The following is a 19,084-nucleotide window of genomic DNA, read 5'->3' on the forward strand; positions in this document are numbered from 1 at the left end:
ATTTAATATTAAACAATTTCTTAAAGATATATAACAGCTCAGTCTTGTCAAATCCATAGTATCCCCCAGCAATTACAAAATGATCATCAAATAATTATACTTATGCAAAGTTATATAGTTGGTAAAACTCTTTCTTTATCTCATGTCAGCCTCACAACCACAAGGTTGGTCCTATTACCCCCTTCACCATTATTTCCATTTTACAGATGAGGAAAAAAAACACACTAATAAGAGAAATGAAAATAAAAATAACTCAGAGGTTTCATTTCATACCCCAAAAATTGGTAAAAGTGAGAAAATTCAATGTTGGAGGCCCTGTGGAGAAAGAGGTAAAGCTCTCCTAACAGTTTACATCAATACACTGTTGGCAGAGCTGTGAATTGGCCTAACCATTCAATTTGGAATTATGCTAAAAATGTGACTAAAAGATCCATAAGATCCATACCCTTTGACCCAAAGATCCCTGCCAGGCATATACCTAAGTGGGCCAAAGAGAGAAAGGTCTCATGTACACTGGAATATTCATAGCAGCACTTTTTTTTTTTTAAACCCTTAACCTCTGTGTATTGGCTCATAGGTGGAAGAGTGGCAAGGGTGGGCAATGAGGGTCAAGTGACTTGCCCAGGGTCACACAGCTGGGAAGTGTCTGAGGCCAGATTTGAACCTAGGACCTCCCGTCTCTAGGCCTGACTCTCAATCCACTGAGCTATTTTTTGCAGTAGTAAAGAACTGGAAACAAAATGGGTACCAATCCATTGGGGAATGACTGAATAAAACAAAATATGGGATTGTAATGGAATATTGCTGTGCCAAAACAAATGATGACTATGAGCAGAATTTGGAGAAATATACCAAGATTTAAATGAACTGATGAAGAGTAATCAGAACCAATGACTAAAAATACATAAATGGAAAAAAGCCCCAAACCCCAAAATGGAATGCTAGTTAATTCTAATAGCCAAGCCTGATCCTTGAGAAGAGATGGGAAAAAAAAAAAATGAACCTTCTGCCCTTTGGAAAGGTAGGGGTCTATGGGCATGGAACATTAAATACTATAAATATATTGGACTGCTGGCTGGCTCACTTAGAAGGGGAGGAAGGAAGAATACATAGAGAAATGAAGATGGCATAAAAAGATAATAATAAAATGTTTTTTTTAAATTCAGAAAACAATGTATTGAAGAAGGAACATTAGGTCCATGCAGTCACAGAGGTTTCAAAAACTCTGACCTATTTAAGTAATAAAAAATCCCAGGCTGTGACAATACTAGATTATATTGGGAAAGCTGCTTCCAATGCATTAATTCTTCAACAGATACCAGTTAGTACTCTAGAGTCTCTTAACAGCAAACTGAGTTCAGGAAAGAGTCCCAGATTATACTTGTGATATCTTTCCTAACACCAGGCCCATTTTTTTCCAGGCTGCTCTCTACCTGTATCAGGTCTCCAGACCATGTTCCCCCGGCCATTTCCATTATAACCCACAACAGCTTTCAACCTCAAATACTCATGATTGTTTTTTGGGAAGGAGATTTTCTGAAAGACAACAAACATCACATTTAGAAGACACAGTATATACAAGACCTACTTGTATTTCAGGCAAATGCATGCACAAATGCAGGCGCACATGCACACACACACACACACTCACACCCCTCTTCCTTGTTAGCATACACATAAACTCATGCACAATTCAACATATACTTATTAAGCTCCCTACTATGTGGACTTTGTGCTATATATTAGGGAGGTGCAGAGGTAAAATTAAGAAATTAAGAAAAAAATTTAAATTCCTGTCTCAGACACTTCCTAAGCTATGTAAGACCAAGAGCCCTTACAACAGCTCTTCTGCTTTGGAATCAAAAATTAGTATAGAGTCTAAGACAAAAGCTAAGGGTTTCAAAAAAAAAAAAGACAATTCCTGCTCCCAAAGACTTTACAGTCTAATAAACACAATTTATAGTCTAATAAATCACAATTAATACAACTAGAAAAAATGGCATGTAAAAAGATTCAAAGAGAGAGATTGCTTCTATCTGGGGGGAACAAGGAAAGACATCAGAATTAGGTGCCTTCTATATCCCAGTAGTACATTTCACCATTTCATAATATAATCACTTAATTTATGTTTGTCAGATGAATTAATAGATAGAGTTGGGATAAGGAAGAGTTCATTCCAGGTGTGGGGTATGGTAAAGTAAAGGCTCAAAGGAAAAGAGGGAATGACAAAATCAAGAAGCAATGAGTAGCAGCCTTCCTCTTGATAGAGAAATGGAGGAACCAAAGATGTGGAACCATTGTTATATGCTATCCAGCATGGCTGACATGTCCACAAATTTTGCCTGTTTTTGTTTATTGAAAGAAAAGGTTTTATTTGGGGTGTGGAGAGGACTATATATCAGAAAATAATTTAAAACAAAAGGCAAGTATTTTTTAAAATACTTTTTAAAAGATTAAAACAGTAAAAAGCCCAGTTTGGCTAGAATATGAAGTTCATGAAGGAATTAATGTGAGATAAAGTTTTAAAAGTAAGTTAGAAGCAAGTGGTAAAAGGTCTAGAAGGACAGCTTATGAAGCACAGACTGTACCTCAGTATGATAAGGGAAATCTCTGAAAGTTTTTGAGCAAAGAGGGACACAACTAACTTTGTTCATTAGGAAGATTAAATGGAATGGCTAGGTATGAAAGCCAGATTGGAGGAGGGATAAAACTAAAAGACCAGCCAGGAGACCATGGTCATAGGCTATAGAGAAGTGACAAAGACTAGAGGGATTGTGGAAGTGGAAAGGAAGTAGAATGAAAAGGATTTGATGACTAAATGGATATGGGGGTGAGGGAAATGGAAACACAGATGACCTGAATGTGAGGACACAATGATAGGGTTTTGGGAGGAAGAGAGTTAGGACAGGAATCAGGAAATTCAGTTCAATTAATAACTTATTCTGTGACCCTAGCTGATCATTTAATGTCCTGAGTCCCTCAGGTTACTCTTACCTTGGGAAGAGTAGACGCTTTATATCGAGCAATAAAATGTCTGTAGGAATCAGGGCGAACATGGTTCTGGGGTTCCACAATCTTGCCATTGCCAGTATCTACCAAAAGATAAATAGTAGATACAGGATCAAAGTCTGCCCTTTCTCTCTTAGTCTCTCTAGCCCTTCCAAAGGAAAATAACTTTTAAATGGAAAGTTTCTTTTTGGCTCTTCACTTAGAAAACATGAAAGTTGGTACTAAGGACCCATAAAATCACTAACAGTGACATTGGAGTGGTCTATATCAGTAGTAGCAAACTCAAATAGAAACAGATTTCTGTGGGCAATAGCTAACAGACTTTAAAAATCACAAATTAGCATTATCTATGCTGTGCTGTACTTTTATTTATTTTATTAAACATTTCCAAATTACATTTTAATCTAGTTTCACTGGCACTTGGGAGTTTTGCAGGCACAAAAGCTTGATATCTTCAATCTATATGGTGGTAATGTGCACCACGGTGCCCAAAAGGAAAACAAAGTAAGCAAAAAGACCAGGACAATAATGGTAACTCACTATTCTATAGCATTTTTGATTGATTAGATTATCCCCATTTTATAAGCAAAGAAACTGAGGCTCAGAGAGTCTGTATTTGCCTTTAGTCACACAGCTAGTAAGTAATACACCTGACATTTGAATAGGTCTTCTGACTCCAAACCCAGTGCTCTTCCCACTATACCATGATGCTTCTCATATGACAGATAAATTCATACATTAGATAATGAATCCCAAATAATCAAAAGCTGACTTTTGCCAACCATGACAATGTTTTGGAGTTATTCCATCACTGAATAGCAAGATCCCCTAAAGACTAGAAGAAAAATGCTAAACTACCCATTGAGGGGCAAAAGGTAAATCTGAACACCACTGACCTAATTTGGTCTTCCCAGGGCCACTTGTATCCTCATCTATTTTCTTTTCAATATATGGATCAGAAGTTTTGTGAGTCATTCCCAAGATATGGTCTTTTAAACAGGTACCTTCATCATCAGACTCTGAAAAAACATCTGTAAAAGAAGAGATCAAATAAAAGCAGGAGACCATTACACACACATGTGCAAACCATAGGTAGTGTCTAGAACAGCTGTGGAAATTACCACCACCACATTTATCACAAATATTTGAAAATGGAGAAGGAAAATGAATGCTATACAATCAGATCACAATCTCCTTTTGGAGAAACTTTTAAAAAAATATTTCCTATATAGCTTTTGTCCTAGGAACATGAGCACTCAGTTGCCTTTTTATATTTTGGGGAAAAAATGAACAATGCAGCTACCATTTGAAGAATGAATCTTTAAGTAGAAACCATAAGCTTTCCCCTCCCTAGAAGACCACAACTATCTTCACCATGCTTTTTCCCAGGGGGCATAGCGCTAATATCCAGATGAGGTGGGGAGGCCAGAGATGGCATAGGTATTAACTGACGAGGTATCCCATTGGTTATAGAGGCTGCATCTCTAGTCTTCTCAGTTTTTGGTCCTGGGAACAGAAAAGGCCACAGATCACATAGATCATGGAGATGTCAAAGGCACCAACAGAACGAGCCCCACTCCCACCCTCCTAGACACTATGTTCCTGGCTCTAATATTGTAAAAATGTACTTTTCTTTTTATAGTCTTTCTTAGAATGTTGACAAATAGAGCTAAATAGAGAAAAGGGAAAGTTCAGGATATTCAGTTATAAAGCTGGGGAGGGAAGGCTAATAAAGGATTGGCCTGGTTTGTAGGGTATAAATATGCCCTCTGTGTAGGCATCCTACTAAGACACAGAAGAGTTACCTATTCCAGAGAATTACCATTTCAAATTTATCTTGTAGCACTAATAAAAAACTAGCACCTAACAGTAGGATTGCACAAAGGATAGACAGTTGGATTCGAAATGAAGATGACCTGAGTCAAGACCTGCCTCTGGCCTTATGATCATGGGCAAGGAATTCAACTGTGCCTCAGTTTCCTCATCTATACAATTTAGAGATAGGGAGCTTGGTGATCTATAAGGCCCCTTCTGGCTCTAAAACTATGACCTTTGATTTCTGGCCAAAGAGACAAATTCCACTGACGATATTTGTCAATATATAGGCAAATATATTCTTCCCTTCTTTCAACATGGTCTAGACTCTAGACTAGGTTAAGGGGAACAACTCACCAGTATCAAGAGAGGGAGAAGATTCTATAGACCAATGGACACTGAAAAGGTAATGAAAGAAAGGATGTCATTACAAAGTAACTCAATGGACGAGCTAACATAATAACAATGACCATTCTACCCAAATTAATTCACCTATTTAGTGACATACCTATCAAACTACCAAAAAACTTTTTTACTGAATTAGAAAAAACTATAACAAAGTTCATTTGGAATAACAAAAGATCAAGAATATCAAGGGAAATAATGAAAAAAAAAAATGTGAAGGAAGGTAGCCTAGCAGTGCCAGATATTAAACTATACTCTAAAGCAGCGGTCATTAAAACGATATGGTACTGGCTAAGAGACAGAAGGGAGGATCAGTGGAATAGACTTGGGGTAAATGACCCCAGCAAGACAGTATATAATAAACCCAAAGAGCCCAACTTTGGGGACAAAAATCCACTATTTGACAAAAACTGTTGGGAAATTTGGAAAACAATATGGGAGAGACTAGGTTTAGATCAACATCTCACACCCTACACCAAGATAAATTCAGAATGGGTGAATGACTTGAATATAAAGAGGGAAACTATAAATCAGGGGCCAGCAACTATGGCTCTCGAGCCATATCTGGCTCCACCTCTGGACCAGCCAGTCAGGGCAGAGCCCCAGGATGTGCCCCAGGGGGCCCTTCAGCCCCCGCCCCAAATTCCAGCGCCTTCTGCCTCCATCCTCCTCCTTCCTCAGGCGTTTATGGCTCTCACGGCCAAAAAGGTTGCCAACTGTTGCTATAAATAAGTTAAGTGAACACAGAATAGTATACCTGTCAGATCTCTGGGAAAGGAAAGATTTTAAAACCAAGTAAGAGTTAGAGAAAATTACAAAATGTAAAATAGATGATTTTGATTATATTAAATTAAAAAGCTTTTGTACAAACAAAAACAATGCAACCAAAATCAGAAGGGAAACAACAAATTGGGAAAAAATCTTTATAACAAAAAACTGAGAGGGGTCTAATTACTCAAATATACTCAAATTGAGTTAAATCAATTGTATAAAAAATCAAGCCATTCCCCAATCAATAAATAGGCAAGGGACATGAATAGGCAATTTTCTCATAAAAAAATCAAAACTATCAATAAGCACATGAGAAAGTGTTCTAAATCTCTAATAATTAGAGAAATGCAAATCAAAATAACTCTGAGGTATCACCTCACACCTAGCAGATTGGCTAAAATGAGAGAAGGGGAGAGTAATGAATGTTGGAGGGAATGTGGCAAAATTGGGACGTTAATGCATTGCTGGTGGAGTTGTGAACTGATCCAACCATTCTGGCTGGCAATTGGGAACTATGCTCAAATGGCTATAAAAGAATGTCTGCCCGTTGATCCAGCCATACCATTGTTGGGTTTGTACCCCAAAGAGATCATAGATAAACAGACTTGCACAAAAATATTTATAGCCGAGCTTTTTGTGGTGGCAAAAAACTGGAAAACGAGGGTATGCCCTTCAATTGGGGAATGGCTGAACAAATTGTGGTATATGCTGGTGATGGAATACTATTGTGCTCAAAGGAATAATAAACTGGAGGAATTCCATGTGGACTGGAAAGACTTCCAGGAATTGATGCAGAGCAAAAGGAGCAGAGCTAAAAGAACATTGTACACAGAGACCAATACACTGTGGTAAAATAGAAATGTAATGGACTTCTGTACTAGCAGCAATGCAATGACCCAGGACAATTCTGTGGGATTTATGGTAAAGAACGCTACCCACATTCAGAGGAAGAACTAGAGGAGTGGAAACACAGAAGAAAAACAACTGCTTGAACACATGGGTTGAGGCAGACATGATTGGGGATGTAGACTCAAAACTACCACACTAATGCAGCTATCAACAATTTGGAAATAAGTCTTGATCAATGACACATATTAAAACCAGGGAAATGTGCACCAGCTTTGGGGGGGGGAGGTGAAGGGGAAAGTAAGAGCATGAATCATGTAACCATGTTAACTTTTCTAAAAAATAAAAATTATTAAATGTTAAAAAAAGAAAAAAACAAAGTAACTCAATGGACAGGAAAGGAAAGAAAGTGGAAATGAAGTTTTCCTCCCTAAGTAAGTCTATAGAAAGAGTACAGATCTCTTACCTGGCCTTAGATATCTTCTCAGGAGAAGCTAAGAAGTCCCAGATAAAGATGGCATCTCCAATACTGATGATCTGCTGCTGGTCAGGAGTAAAAGCCACCCCCTGCACTGGCTCAGAATGGCCAATAAATGCCTGAAAAACAGAACAGTGGCTACACATATCGAAAGACTCCAGAGATGAAGAGGTTTTATCACTATAATTCCTAATCTCAAGTTAGCTGTGCTATAACCTTGGGCAAATCTTTCTGAGTTTCAAGCATTCTATCTGTAAAAGGGAGAAAACCTCTTGGCTCTCCTCTCTAATAGCTCAAGGGGGTGCTATGAAGATGCAAGTAAAAAAGTACTCTGAGCTCCTAGACATGGCAACTCGTACTGTTAGTACATACCCTTGACCAAGCCAAATTGATAAAATAACAGCTAGTTCAGTAAAAGTTTTCATAAAAATAGCTGGAGTTGGCAGGAAGATCATGGATATAAGACTGATAACACCTTTTTATTGCCCCTCTTTTCCCTCTGTCACAATTCTCAGCCTGTCTGTTATCCTCCCCATTAAATTTTTAATGGTACAAGGTACTTCCACCAGGATCCCAGGCATGTCCTAAGGAGGTGCAGGCAGGCAGTCTGACTCCTGAACAATTCTCTGATCCACATTCATCATGCTAGATAAACAAGCACATTTGCAAATGTGCTTGATGAAAAATCTGATTTCAAATCCAATATGAGGGCTCTACCTAACACCCAGTCACTCCAAACAACAGATTCACCTAGAAATATTTGTTGTGTGGTCCCAGTGGGACTAACAGTCCTCGGATAAAATATGGTACCAGGAAGTCTAGAGGTTGAGGAAGGAGGGGAGGCTAAGATAAAAAAAGTTAATATTCCTACAATCCTTTGCACATTATTGTCTCCTGTCTGGAAGTGGTTCAGTGACAAAGTACTATTGCTTTCTCTCATGCCCCTCACCTAGCATACCTGGAAGCTGGTTCGGAATTTCATCTGAAAGTCCCACACTTTGATGGCCCGGTCCCCAGCCGTCAGGAGAAATCGAGCATCTTCACTCAGAGCCAATGCAGAGCAGGCTACTTGGTGAACATTAGATATCTAGAATGAGAAAAATATTATTCAGAGAATAAGAAAGGGAAGAAAGAAGGGAAAGAAGTAGGATAATAAGGCTCCATTTTTGAAAAGAAAAAAAATTCATTCAACAAACATTTATTAAGCACCCACTCTGGGTTAGGCACTGTGTTATAACAGTCTTTGCCCTCAAGAAGTTCACAATCTAATGGGGGGGGAGGGGGAAGAACAAATTACTATATACAAATAAGCTATGTACAGGCTAAAGAAGAAATAATTAAGAGGAAAGGCAGTAGAACTAAGAGGATTGGAGAAGGCTTCTTGTAGTAGATGGGCTTTTAATTGGGACTTAAAGAGAGGTCAGCAGGAAGACTTGAAGAGTGAGAGCATTCCAGGCAAGGGAGACAGTCAGGGAAAATGCCCAGACTTGAGAAATGGAATGTCTTGTTTGTGGAAAAGCTAAGAAAACAGTATCACTGGATCAAAGAGTATATGTTGGGGAGGGGGGGAGTATAAGACCAGAAAGGAGAAGACTAGGTAATGAAGGGCTTTGAATGCCAAGGAAAGTATTATGTATTTGATTCTGGAGGTGAGAGGAAGCCACTGGAGTTTACTGAGTAGAGAAGTGACATGGCTGGATCTACTTCTAGAAAATCATTGTAGTAGCCAAATGGAGAATAGCCTGGAAGAGGGGAGAAATTTGAGGCAGGCAAATTCACTATCGGGCCTCTTCACTTAGAGTCAATGCACAGCAGGCTACTTGCTAAACATCAGATAACTAGAATGAGAAATGGAATTTCTTTCCTATCCTAAAGCTGATGTATGGATTTGTTGCTGAGGTCTTAGCACGTCATTAAACATCTACTTGTAAATAATCATGTTAATTTATTGAAGGATACTATGACACAACAAAAAGAGCTCTGGACCAGAAGTCAGAAGATGTGGGTTCAAGACATGTTTCTGTCTTTATTAGCTGTGTGATCTTGGGCAAATCACTTCATTGATATGATGTAACTGATATGATGTAAAACCAGTAAATATGTGAACTCCCTATCACATGGGATTATTATGAGGCTGAAATGAGATAGGTGTTTTGAGAACTACAAAATGCTAAATAAATGGAAGTTATTATTATGAACTATATGCTTATAAACTATATGTATGATAAACATACCACCTTTCATCACTCTAAATTTCTTCAGCCTCTAGGCACTCTATAGAACAAAGAATATGAATATTAGAGCACATAAGAAGGCTCATAAAAACCCTCAAGATAACAAGGAAGAAGAGGATTACATTTTAGAAATTCTAATGTTAATTAAGTGTATTGATATTTATTCAATTCTCTTATTTCTTAGGTTTAAGTCAGTATATAAGTCACTGGGTTGCAAAAGTCAAAATCAACACTGAATATGAAGGATAATGAGAAGGCAATTACAACAGCTCTAACTCAACCTACTTAAACAAGATGTTGACTCTGAAAAAATGGGAACTGGAAACTGGAAACAGACTCTCTGAGTATCACCCTTTTCAAGAGAAGTTTAATCAATGTAAAGCAAGTTGTCAAAGTAAGGCAGTTTCAAAAGTGCAGAAATCACATCAGACAGCCATTGTTTAATCTATTTGCCAACTGGAGATACAAGGACAACAAAGGCCTACCATCTAAGTTCATATGTAGAACATCACAAAGAAAAAAGGTAGAGATGATAAGCTCACTTTATAAGATAATGAAAAACAATAAAGAAGAAAATTATGAGGCTCAACTAAATCAGATAATTCTAAGAGCACTTGTAAATGAAACTGGAAAGATAGTAATATGGAGGTGAAATGAAATCAATTTGCCACCATTTCTATAATGTTTTCATCACTGATGCCTGTAAAACCACTGTATGTGGATTCAAAACACATCAGTACCTGATGAGTACCTGAGGCAACACAATTTAAAAAGTATTAAGGGACTGATTTTCAAGATTAAATGGAAAAAAATTACACGTGGTTTCATTACCAAAAAATGTAACTGAGAAGCAAATATCAATTTACATAGTTTCATCATTATAAAATCTTTATGAAAATGGTTGAGAATATGGATCCTGGGTTTTTGAAGAAAATAGGAAAAGAGAATAATGAAGTTTTTCTACATGAAGTTCTAAAGCAAAACACACTACAACTGACTAAAACATATAGAGTACAAATAAGATGTAAAGAGAATGTACATTATTTATTGTTTGTTAATGACCAAGATAGCATTTGATTCAGGAGGTTAAAATGAAACCTTAGAGATTCTTCTCTGATAAACTGTGTATCACAAATACATTAAGAACATAAAATTCCAGATAACTTTATTAAAAAATATTTGATTATCATATCAAGCAAGGAACCAAACAAGGAGACATATACTGACCAAATGGTATTTGTGACCCTAATGATTATATAATCTCCTGTACGCAGTACAAAGGGAAGATATAATACCTATGTATGGCAAGGTTCTTTGTTTGCAAATATTATACAGATTGCATCATGTCCCCAAACCTTCACCACTTTTCTGAATGAGACTCATGACCACTCATAAATAGTCTAAGAGACCACACCAGTGAAACCAAGTGAATGAAGAAAATCTAATTGCTCAGATGATGAGACAGAGATGGATGGGTATCCTAGTGAGTTGCTTCATCAGTATGTGTACCTTGAACAGGTACTACAAATGGACAATGAACTGGGTCTTGGAGTGAAAAAGAAGAGAATGGATTGAATGTAGGAAGTTAGATGCTATTTTCAATATTATTAAGCTGCTGCTTCCTCAAAAATCCATTTTTAATACCAATATTCTCCCAGTGAAGCCATGTGTTTATGAGTCATAGAACACCATGATTTATGATGAGTCAAAATTTCAGGTAACCTAAAAGGGCCACAGAAAGAAGCACAGTGGGTGTAGGTGGACCATACTGGGTCACTAACAAGACTTATGGGAGCAGGTGGGTGACTCAATGGATTAAGAATCAGGCCTAGAAACAGGAGGTCCTAGGTTCAAATCTGACCTCAGACACTTCCCAGTTGGATGACCCTGGGCAAGTCACTTAACCCCTGTTACCTAGCCCTTACCACTCTTCTGCCTTAGAACCAATACACAGTATTAATAAGATGGAAGATAAGAGTTTATTTTTTTTAAAAAAGACATGCAAGAAGTGACACGAAACATGTCAGGTACATACATAATCAAAAAAGAAGTTGGGTCACTTTAGCCAGAAAAAGTCTAGACAGCCTGTTTGGTAGTAAATGTTAAAATGCCTAGAAGGTTTCTAGCATGTCAGACAGATCATCTTTTCATAAATTATAGGAGTACCTGGAAAAGCATCACATGTAAAAGGAAGTAAAGGAAAACAACAATGAAAGATTTCATAATTCTAATCAATGCAATGACCAATTATGACTTCAAGGACTAATGGTAGAGTATCCTTCCTGCTTCCTGACTCAGAGGTGGGATAGAAGGAAGGTTACATTTTCAGACATGGTCAATATGTTATTTTGCTTTCCTTGATTATCATTTTTTATAAAGAAGGGTTTCTATGAAGAGAAAGTTCCTGCCAGGGAGGGGGCAATCAATAATTTCTTTTAAAGAAAAAGAAAGAATCATAGAATATGGTGTGGATATGTTCTAACATGCACTAGAAGAGAGAATACCCACACAAATTACATTACAGAGCATATAGTATCAAAATGGAATTCAAGAGGCTAAGTTTCTTCTTTAAAAGAAAGAAACAAGCTAAGTGGTTCAGTGGATAGAGAGTCAGGCCTGGAGATGAGAAGCCTTGGGTTCAAATCTGGACTCAAGATACTTCCTACCTGAGTGATCTTGGGGCAAGTCACTTAACCCCCAACTGCCTAGCCTTACCTTGGAACCAATACTTAATGTTGATTCTATGACAGAAAGAAAGGGTTTAAAAAAAAATAAAGGCAGATCCCCCCCCCCCCACTTGGGCAGAGGACAGGAGTTATTTTTAGAAACAAATGTGATATCATCAAAACTAATGGCACTAAAAAAATTAAGATAAAATAAACAAACAAAAACAAATTTTTTTCTTTGGGGAAACCTATCTCCTACTAGGCATGCACAAATATATTAACAGTAACCAAATTTTTCAGAGTAACCTTTGGAGAAGCATAAGGAAATTCTTACCTGTCGGTTCAAGCAACCAGTTTTGACATCAAGCACCAGGACTTTGTTGGAAGAAGTAGATACCAGCAAATGGCCACTTGATACAGGGGCAAAACAAATGTCCAATGCAGAGTCTAGGTTGGTGCTTTCTAAGTCCAGGATACTGATATCAATCCGAAGTAGCTTAGAAACAGAAAATGATACCACCCATTGTACACAGTAAGCTGGGTAACAACAAATCCCCAGAGCTCCCAATATAATTAGAAAAGAAAAGAAATAATCTTCTGTTACTTTGGAAAGCATTTTCTTCATTCAGATCAGGAAAAGAACAGGAATGCCATAGACACTTTGTTTCCCTTGTAAAATGCTACATGGGCTTTCATAAAGGAATCATGGAGAGGGGTAAGGTCATGGGCATCACTGCCTCACACACCTTCCTTTCCCTAAGGTTTTGGAAATAATTATCTGGAACTAGTACAAACAGCTCAAGAAGAATAAGAATAGGAATCCAAATGGTCTACCATTTACTATAAGGTTCAACCATTCTACTATCCTGCCTCAGAGACAAAGGAGGCATGTGCAAGATTTCTCTCCCACTTTTGGGAAATTCTTCTCTTCATACCAACCCAAACGCTTTCCATTCTCAGTTACCTCATCTAAGGAGGAAGCATCCATAATGGTCACTGTATATTTGGAAGGGCCCACAAAGGCCAGGAGATGGCTATCTCCATTGACAGCCAGGATATTGGAGCCCAACTCAGCATCTTGGCAGACCACATTACCTACCCATGAAACAAAAAGAGAGCTGAAGAGCAGTTGTGAGGGCATTAATGTCCAAGCTCCTTGTGCTTTGCCTTCTCTCCAGTTCTAAAACACTAAGTGTCTTAATTAATAAGTATTAATTATCTACCTAGGTGTAGCCAATAGTATTTGTAAGATGAACCTTGGAGCTGCCCAGTTTTAATCCCTCTTCCCAAAGCCAAAAAACTTTCCTTCTCTGAGAAAGTATTCTTAGGCATTTGTACAAATAACAGTCAAACACGATGCCAATGACCTTTAATACTAAAAACCTAACACTATTAAATTCATGTTTCAGCAATTTTGGATATGGGTAAGGGAGATAAATTAAACTAGTGCCCAGATGACAGGCCACTTAAAGAGGTTTGTTTTATTGGGGGTGAACAGAGAAGGTCAAATGTAAAAGTGACAGACCTAGAAAAACAGTTCATACAGTCACCTGGCCCTAGAAGGAAATCCTAGATTACCACAGACCCAAATCTACAGAGATAACCTTGGCCAATGGGGAAAAGTGAGATTGGGAAGAAAGGAGTAAGGTAAATGGCAAGCCTTACTCAGCACTCTGAGGACATAGTACTTTTCGGTGGAGCAGTTATAAAGAGCCAGGGTCCCCAGGGAGCAGGAACTGTACATGAAGTTGCCATCTGGTGATACTGCTAAGCCCGTGATTGCCCCTCGATGCCTCCTGTATGATATACAAAACAAGGTCTATAACTTAAGTGACAGGAAATCCCATGAGGCACAGCACCTAATCAATGCAGTACTGACCTAACCATTTATTTGTTTGTGCCAGGAATCCCCACCCAGAACTCACCCTCAGTAACTGAGAGAAAGGTTTCCAATGTGCTTCATGGGGAGATTCTGACTGAGAATAGGATCTTGGATGACCACTGACTGGCTGCCTTCAAGGTTGCTAAAGTGGTAGGTAGGATCAGAGCTGGGAAAAGGGCCTTCTAAAACTTCCCTTCCCTCTCAAAGGAGGGTTATCAAAGCCTAGGGAAGTTTCCCTTGCAAGTAGAACGAGTAACTTCTAAGGGGATTAGACACACACAGACACACAGACACAGACACACACACACACACACACACACACAAATCTATACATGGGTATATAGATAGATAGCCAGACAGATAGATTATAATCTATAGGAACAGGAAGTAGGCATGAAAGTGGCAGAGAGCCCAGAAAAAAGCTTAGTTTCACAGCTGGAACACTGATTGGGTTACCCTGTTATACTCCAATACCTCCTACTAAAAAAAGTATTCCAGTTTCTTGCTACCATGTTTGGAGGAAAGAAAGGGGTCACAGCCCTAGCTAGATTCTACAGAAAAATGGCCCTGCATGCCTGATTTTAAGTTTCTCTACAAAAATAGCATGGACACCTCCTCAGAAGACCCTAGCCCAAAATAAATCTCACCATCAGCAGCCTAGAGCCCACAACTAAGCCATTCTGAGTCATGAGACACTCCCACTAAGACATCCATCACCTGTTACATTTGTACTAGAAGAGCTCTTAGAATACTTAGGCCACATACTTGTATTCCAGTAAGAGATCGGATTCAACCAAGCTAAAGGATCTCACTATCCCATTGCTGAAGCCACAGACAAAGATCTGCTGTGTGGGGTGAAAGGTTACAGCACAAGGTGTCTCTTCAGTAGTGGTGAAATCATAGAGCTGGAGATAGGAAAGACCCAAGGCAGAATATTTAAGATACGCATATAAATTCTGCAACAACCAATATCCTAGTACAACATCCTAAGCCTTCTATCATACATCAGAAACCCAGGCCCACATTAAACCAGGTAAAAAGATATAAAGAATAAATGTTTTTCCAGAAGAACTAAATTCTATCTCTAACAGACTTGGGACTACTAAAAAAATGAAGTATGCCCTTGGCTAAATAAGCCAGGTGTGTTAAACATCCCATGTCAGATACAATCCACATTTTCTAGAGCTAGTCACAATAAAGCCTATAGGCTTTATTTTCTTCACATAAGTATTCCTATTTTAGCACAGGCTAGATATTTTTTCTACCTGTTGCATGGTCATCAAGTCCCATATTCGTATGGTGTTGTCCTGAGAGACAGTAGCCAGTTGCTTCCGGTGTCCTTCGATAGCAAATGCCAGAATCAAATCAGCATGTGAGCGTACAAGAGTGTTATATCTTCGGGATTGGATCTCCAAGAAACCCAGATTCCCAGTGGACGTGGTGGACAGGACTCGAAGCCCATCTGGACTAATGCAGACTGATCTGACTGCTCCCTCATGTTCTGAGATGGAGAGGCGGGAAAGATGGAGAACAGAAATGAAAATAGGTAGAATCTTCCCTATATTTCTACTGACTAGGAAAACTGGTGACTAAATGTGACTGATATTAGATTGTGTGCTGATGTCATATTCAGTTTTGTTCCTGACTCTCTCAAGACTCATGTAATGAAAAAAGGCAATGCAACTGGAGGGAGAAAACCTGGGCAAGAGGCTGAGGCCCTGACATTTACTAGTTATGTTATCTCATCTCCAGCAAGTTGCTTCACCTCTAAGTCTCAGCTCTTCCTGCTGTAAGACAAGGATAGTAATTCTCCCCGATTGTCCACCAGATAGTCATTATAAAAATAAAGTAATATTAATAGAGCCCTTTCCCCCTAGAAAGTGCATTTTAAATTCTATTTCACAGTCAAATATTATCTCAGGATTACAGATGAGGGAGCTAAGATTTAAAAAGATTAAGTGATTTCAAGGGAATCCAACTAGAAAACAGCAATATTCAAACCTGACTCCAGCTCTCTCTCTCTCTCTCTCTCTCTCTCTCACTCTCTCACTTTTTTTTTTAAACCCTTACCTTCTATCTTAGAATTGATATTAAGGGGGCAACTTGATGGCTCAGTGGATAGAGAGTCTAGAGACAGAGGGTCTTGGGTTCAAATCTGACCTCAGACTTTCTAGCTGTGTGACCCTGGGCAAGTCACTTATCCCAAGATATCTAGCCCTTACTGCTTTTCTGCCTTAGAACCAATATTTAATATTGATTCCAAGACAGAGGGTAAGGGTTTAAAAAGAAAAAAGAAAAGAATCCATAAAAAGTGTCAATTCTAAGACATAAGAGCACAAAGGGCTAGGAAAATGGGGTTAAGTGGCTGCCCAGGATCACATAGCTAGGAAGTGTTTGAGGACAAATTTCAACACAAATCCTCCAGATCTTGCATTCTGTCCACTGTACTAACCTAGCTCCCCTCACCAGGACTCTCTTAATGAAGGGTTGTCCCTCTCAGCTAAGTGAGATTAAAAGAAGTCACTCACCTGCCTCCAAAAAGACAGATGAAAAGTCCAGTGGCCAGAGCCGCAGATAGCCATCCTCAGAGCCCATGGCACAGAAAGTGGAAGAAATACTGATGCTATTGATGGCAATCCCTGGGCCTAAAAGTGAAAATCAGTTTGTATAAATCACCATATATGGCCATGAAGCACTATGTCTTCAGGTACCTTTTATAATTAAGATTGAAAATAAGAGAAAAACATGAAGTAAATTGTTCAGTCTTCCTTCTCTTTGTAAGAAAAATTCCTACTACCAGAGACTATTAGGCTAAAGGTCTGGATGGTGGTAACCATCCTAGGGGGCTATTTCCCGCATAAAAGTTCCAGAATGCCCCATTATTGAAGTAAAATCTTTTCTCCATAAAGATCAGATTTAGAGGTAGAAGCCACTTCAGTCATCTGGTCTAACCCCTTCATTTTATAGATTGAGGGAGATGGGGCCCAGAATCACACAAAAAATAAATGGCAGTCAGGATTTAACCGTAAGCCCCTTGACTCAATATCCAATCTTCTTTCCTCTTCATAAAAGTTGGTGACACCTGACATTTCCAAAAGTAGAGGTGATTTGGTGCTAACAACCTAGAAGAGTATGACTTTGGTAAAATCTCATACCACTTCTTCTCCAATTTTTACATAACAGGAATTATACCAATAACTGTAGTAGCAGGAATAGCTTCCTAGCACCCCTAGATCCTGCCCCAACTTTCTCTCCCTTCAACATTTCAATATCCCAGGACACCGGGCTACATTTGGCCAAAATAACACAGAAGGGTAAACAATGTAAAAAGATACTTTCCCACAGGCATTATTCCAGGACACATATGAATCCTCTGACACACACACAAGGAGCTTAGGGTCTATTGCTCATGGCCAAGAAGAAAGTCAGATCTTTTAATCATGTCAGATCATAATGTAGAATGCAAAAGAAACAGAAAACCCCAGTATTCAACTGGTCCAAGATTCTCATTTTCCATCTGACCTAGCAAATCTACTCCATTCTGCACCTTAATCATTACTTAATCATTAAAAACTTAATCATAACTCTCAACCCCACTATATGAATAGGCTTCAGCACAGCTTGCCTTGGAGGCAAGTATTCATTCTTAGGATCATAGATGATTAGAAATGGAAAAGGCCTTTGTCATGTTACTCCAGGCAACTAAACTGTGGCAAAGAATACTGATGTGTACCCGAGTTGAATGTCTTCTCTTTCCGCTGCATAGGTTGAGTTTGTGAAGGAAGGAGTCGTCGGGCATTTTGGATAGTAACATTCTTGTAGTTGATTTCTAGAATATGACCACTCCGGCTACAGACAAAGCTGAAATTCATAGAAGAATGAGCTGGAAGAGTTAAGATAGTGGAGACTCCCACCCTCCAAATGGACAGGGAACAGATTAACTGGCAGGTATGATGAACTGAAACATTTAAATCCTTGAGAAGTTTCATGAGAGAAGAGGTTCAGATAGCTGGGACCTTCTGTTTCTGTAAAGGACTGTGCCTTAAAGCTTAGCAGGAAAAGGGTTAAGTGGCATGTTCACCCTGGCATTGCTGTTGGCTTTCTTCCATCATCTGAACTCTGACATACTTGGCCCCAGGGCCAAGCAGGAAATAGATTCATTTGCCCCTTAGCAGGTTCTAAGAACCAGCATCAGAATCAGCAGGGCACCTTTCCCCCACTCTAGCAAGAGTGAGACAGAATCCTTACAGAGTCCGCTCCTCAGGTTCTCGATTGGCGACATGTCCCTCTTCAAAGGCAAGATCTGTGAACTCCAGAGCATGGTACTCTCCCAAATTTACTGGACACGAGCGCAGGGTGCCACCTCGAATTCGCCACAGTCTGATGTTGTCTCGGCCACATGACACCATCCTATTATACACGATCCCAAGGAGAAAAGCAGCAGAGGAAATTCTCATTCATTGTTTCCCAAGGAACATTCTAGAGAAATGCTATTGATAAAAATGTCTAGATTTCAATTATGACTGGTAATATAGGAGAAAGAAGATTGGTCAATGAGTCAGAATGCTTGGGTACAAAGCCTAGCTTTGCCAGTTAATGTAAATCACTTCAGCTCTTTGAGCCTTAGGCTCCTCATCTGTAAAATGGAGACAATGGTATCTATATCAAGTAGGACTGCTATGAGGTTATAACATGGTACAGAACCAGGAGTTAATATTATAGGCTGATAATCCACAGACTGTTCTCTGTTCCTCCCTGACTATTTGTCACTGCACTATTTATTAGCATCTCTATTAGATGGCGAGCAAATTCTATAAGATGATGAAACCCACTCTAAGCAATCTGGATAGCGGTTCTGGCAAAAGGCTAAAACTAAAGACTCAATTCTCATGGTCTTCTGACCTCCACCACAATGGATAATTGAAATAGGGCTATAATGGATGTAGAAGGAGCTGGGTTGAAAGCTTTTCAGTATAGC

The 19,084-nt window shown here is 38.9% G+C and overlaps 1 protein-coding gene across 1 annotated transcript in view; it reads right to left on the reverse strand.

Moving 5' to 3' along the window:
* Window positions 1–19,084, reverse strand: part of WDR90 (WD repeat domain 90) — a 58,770-nt gene that overhangs the window by 23,849 nt on the left and 15,837 nt on the right. The window contains exons 16-30 of the mRNA XM_044657133.1: window positions 18,355–18,516; window positions 17,840–17,967; window positions 16,635–16,751; window positions 15,372–15,607; window positions 14,872–15,011; window positions 13,890–14,020; window positions 13,189–13,319; window positions 12,559–12,720; window positions 8,283–8,411; window positions 7,313–7,443; window positions 5,182–5,222; window positions 4,384–4,515; window positions 3,906–4,040; window positions 2,995–3,092; window positions 1,434–1,536 (exon numbers count right to left, since the gene is read on the reverse strand). Coding sequence (XP_044513068.1) covers window positions 1,434–1,536; window positions 2,995–3,092; window positions 3,906–4,040; window positions 4,384–4,515; window positions 5,182–5,222; window positions 7,313–7,443; window positions 8,283–8,411; window positions 12,559–12,720; window positions 13,189–13,319; window positions 13,890–14,020; window positions 14,872–15,011; window positions 15,372–15,607; window positions 16,635–16,751; window positions 17,840–17,967; window positions 18,355–18,516 — 1,976 coding nt within the window. The remainder of the gene's footprint in view (window positions 1–1,433; window positions 1,537–2,994; window positions 3,093–3,905; window positions 4,041–4,383; window positions 4,516–5,181; window positions 5,223–7,312; window positions 7,444–8,282; window positions 8,412–12,558; window positions 12,721–13,188; window positions 13,320–13,889; window positions 14,021–14,871; window positions 15,012–15,371; window positions 15,608–16,634; window positions 16,752–17,839; window positions 17,968–18,354; window positions 18,517–19,084) is intronic.

This window comes from Gracilinanus agilis, chromosome 1, assembly GCF_016433145.1.
Source record: "Gracilinanus agilis isolate LMUSP501 chromosome 1, AgileGrace, whole genome shotgun sequence".
Classification (NCBI taxonomy): domain Eukaryota; kingdom Metazoa; phylum Chordata; class Mammalia; order Didelphimorphia; family Didelphidae; genus Gracilinanus; species Gracilinanus agilis.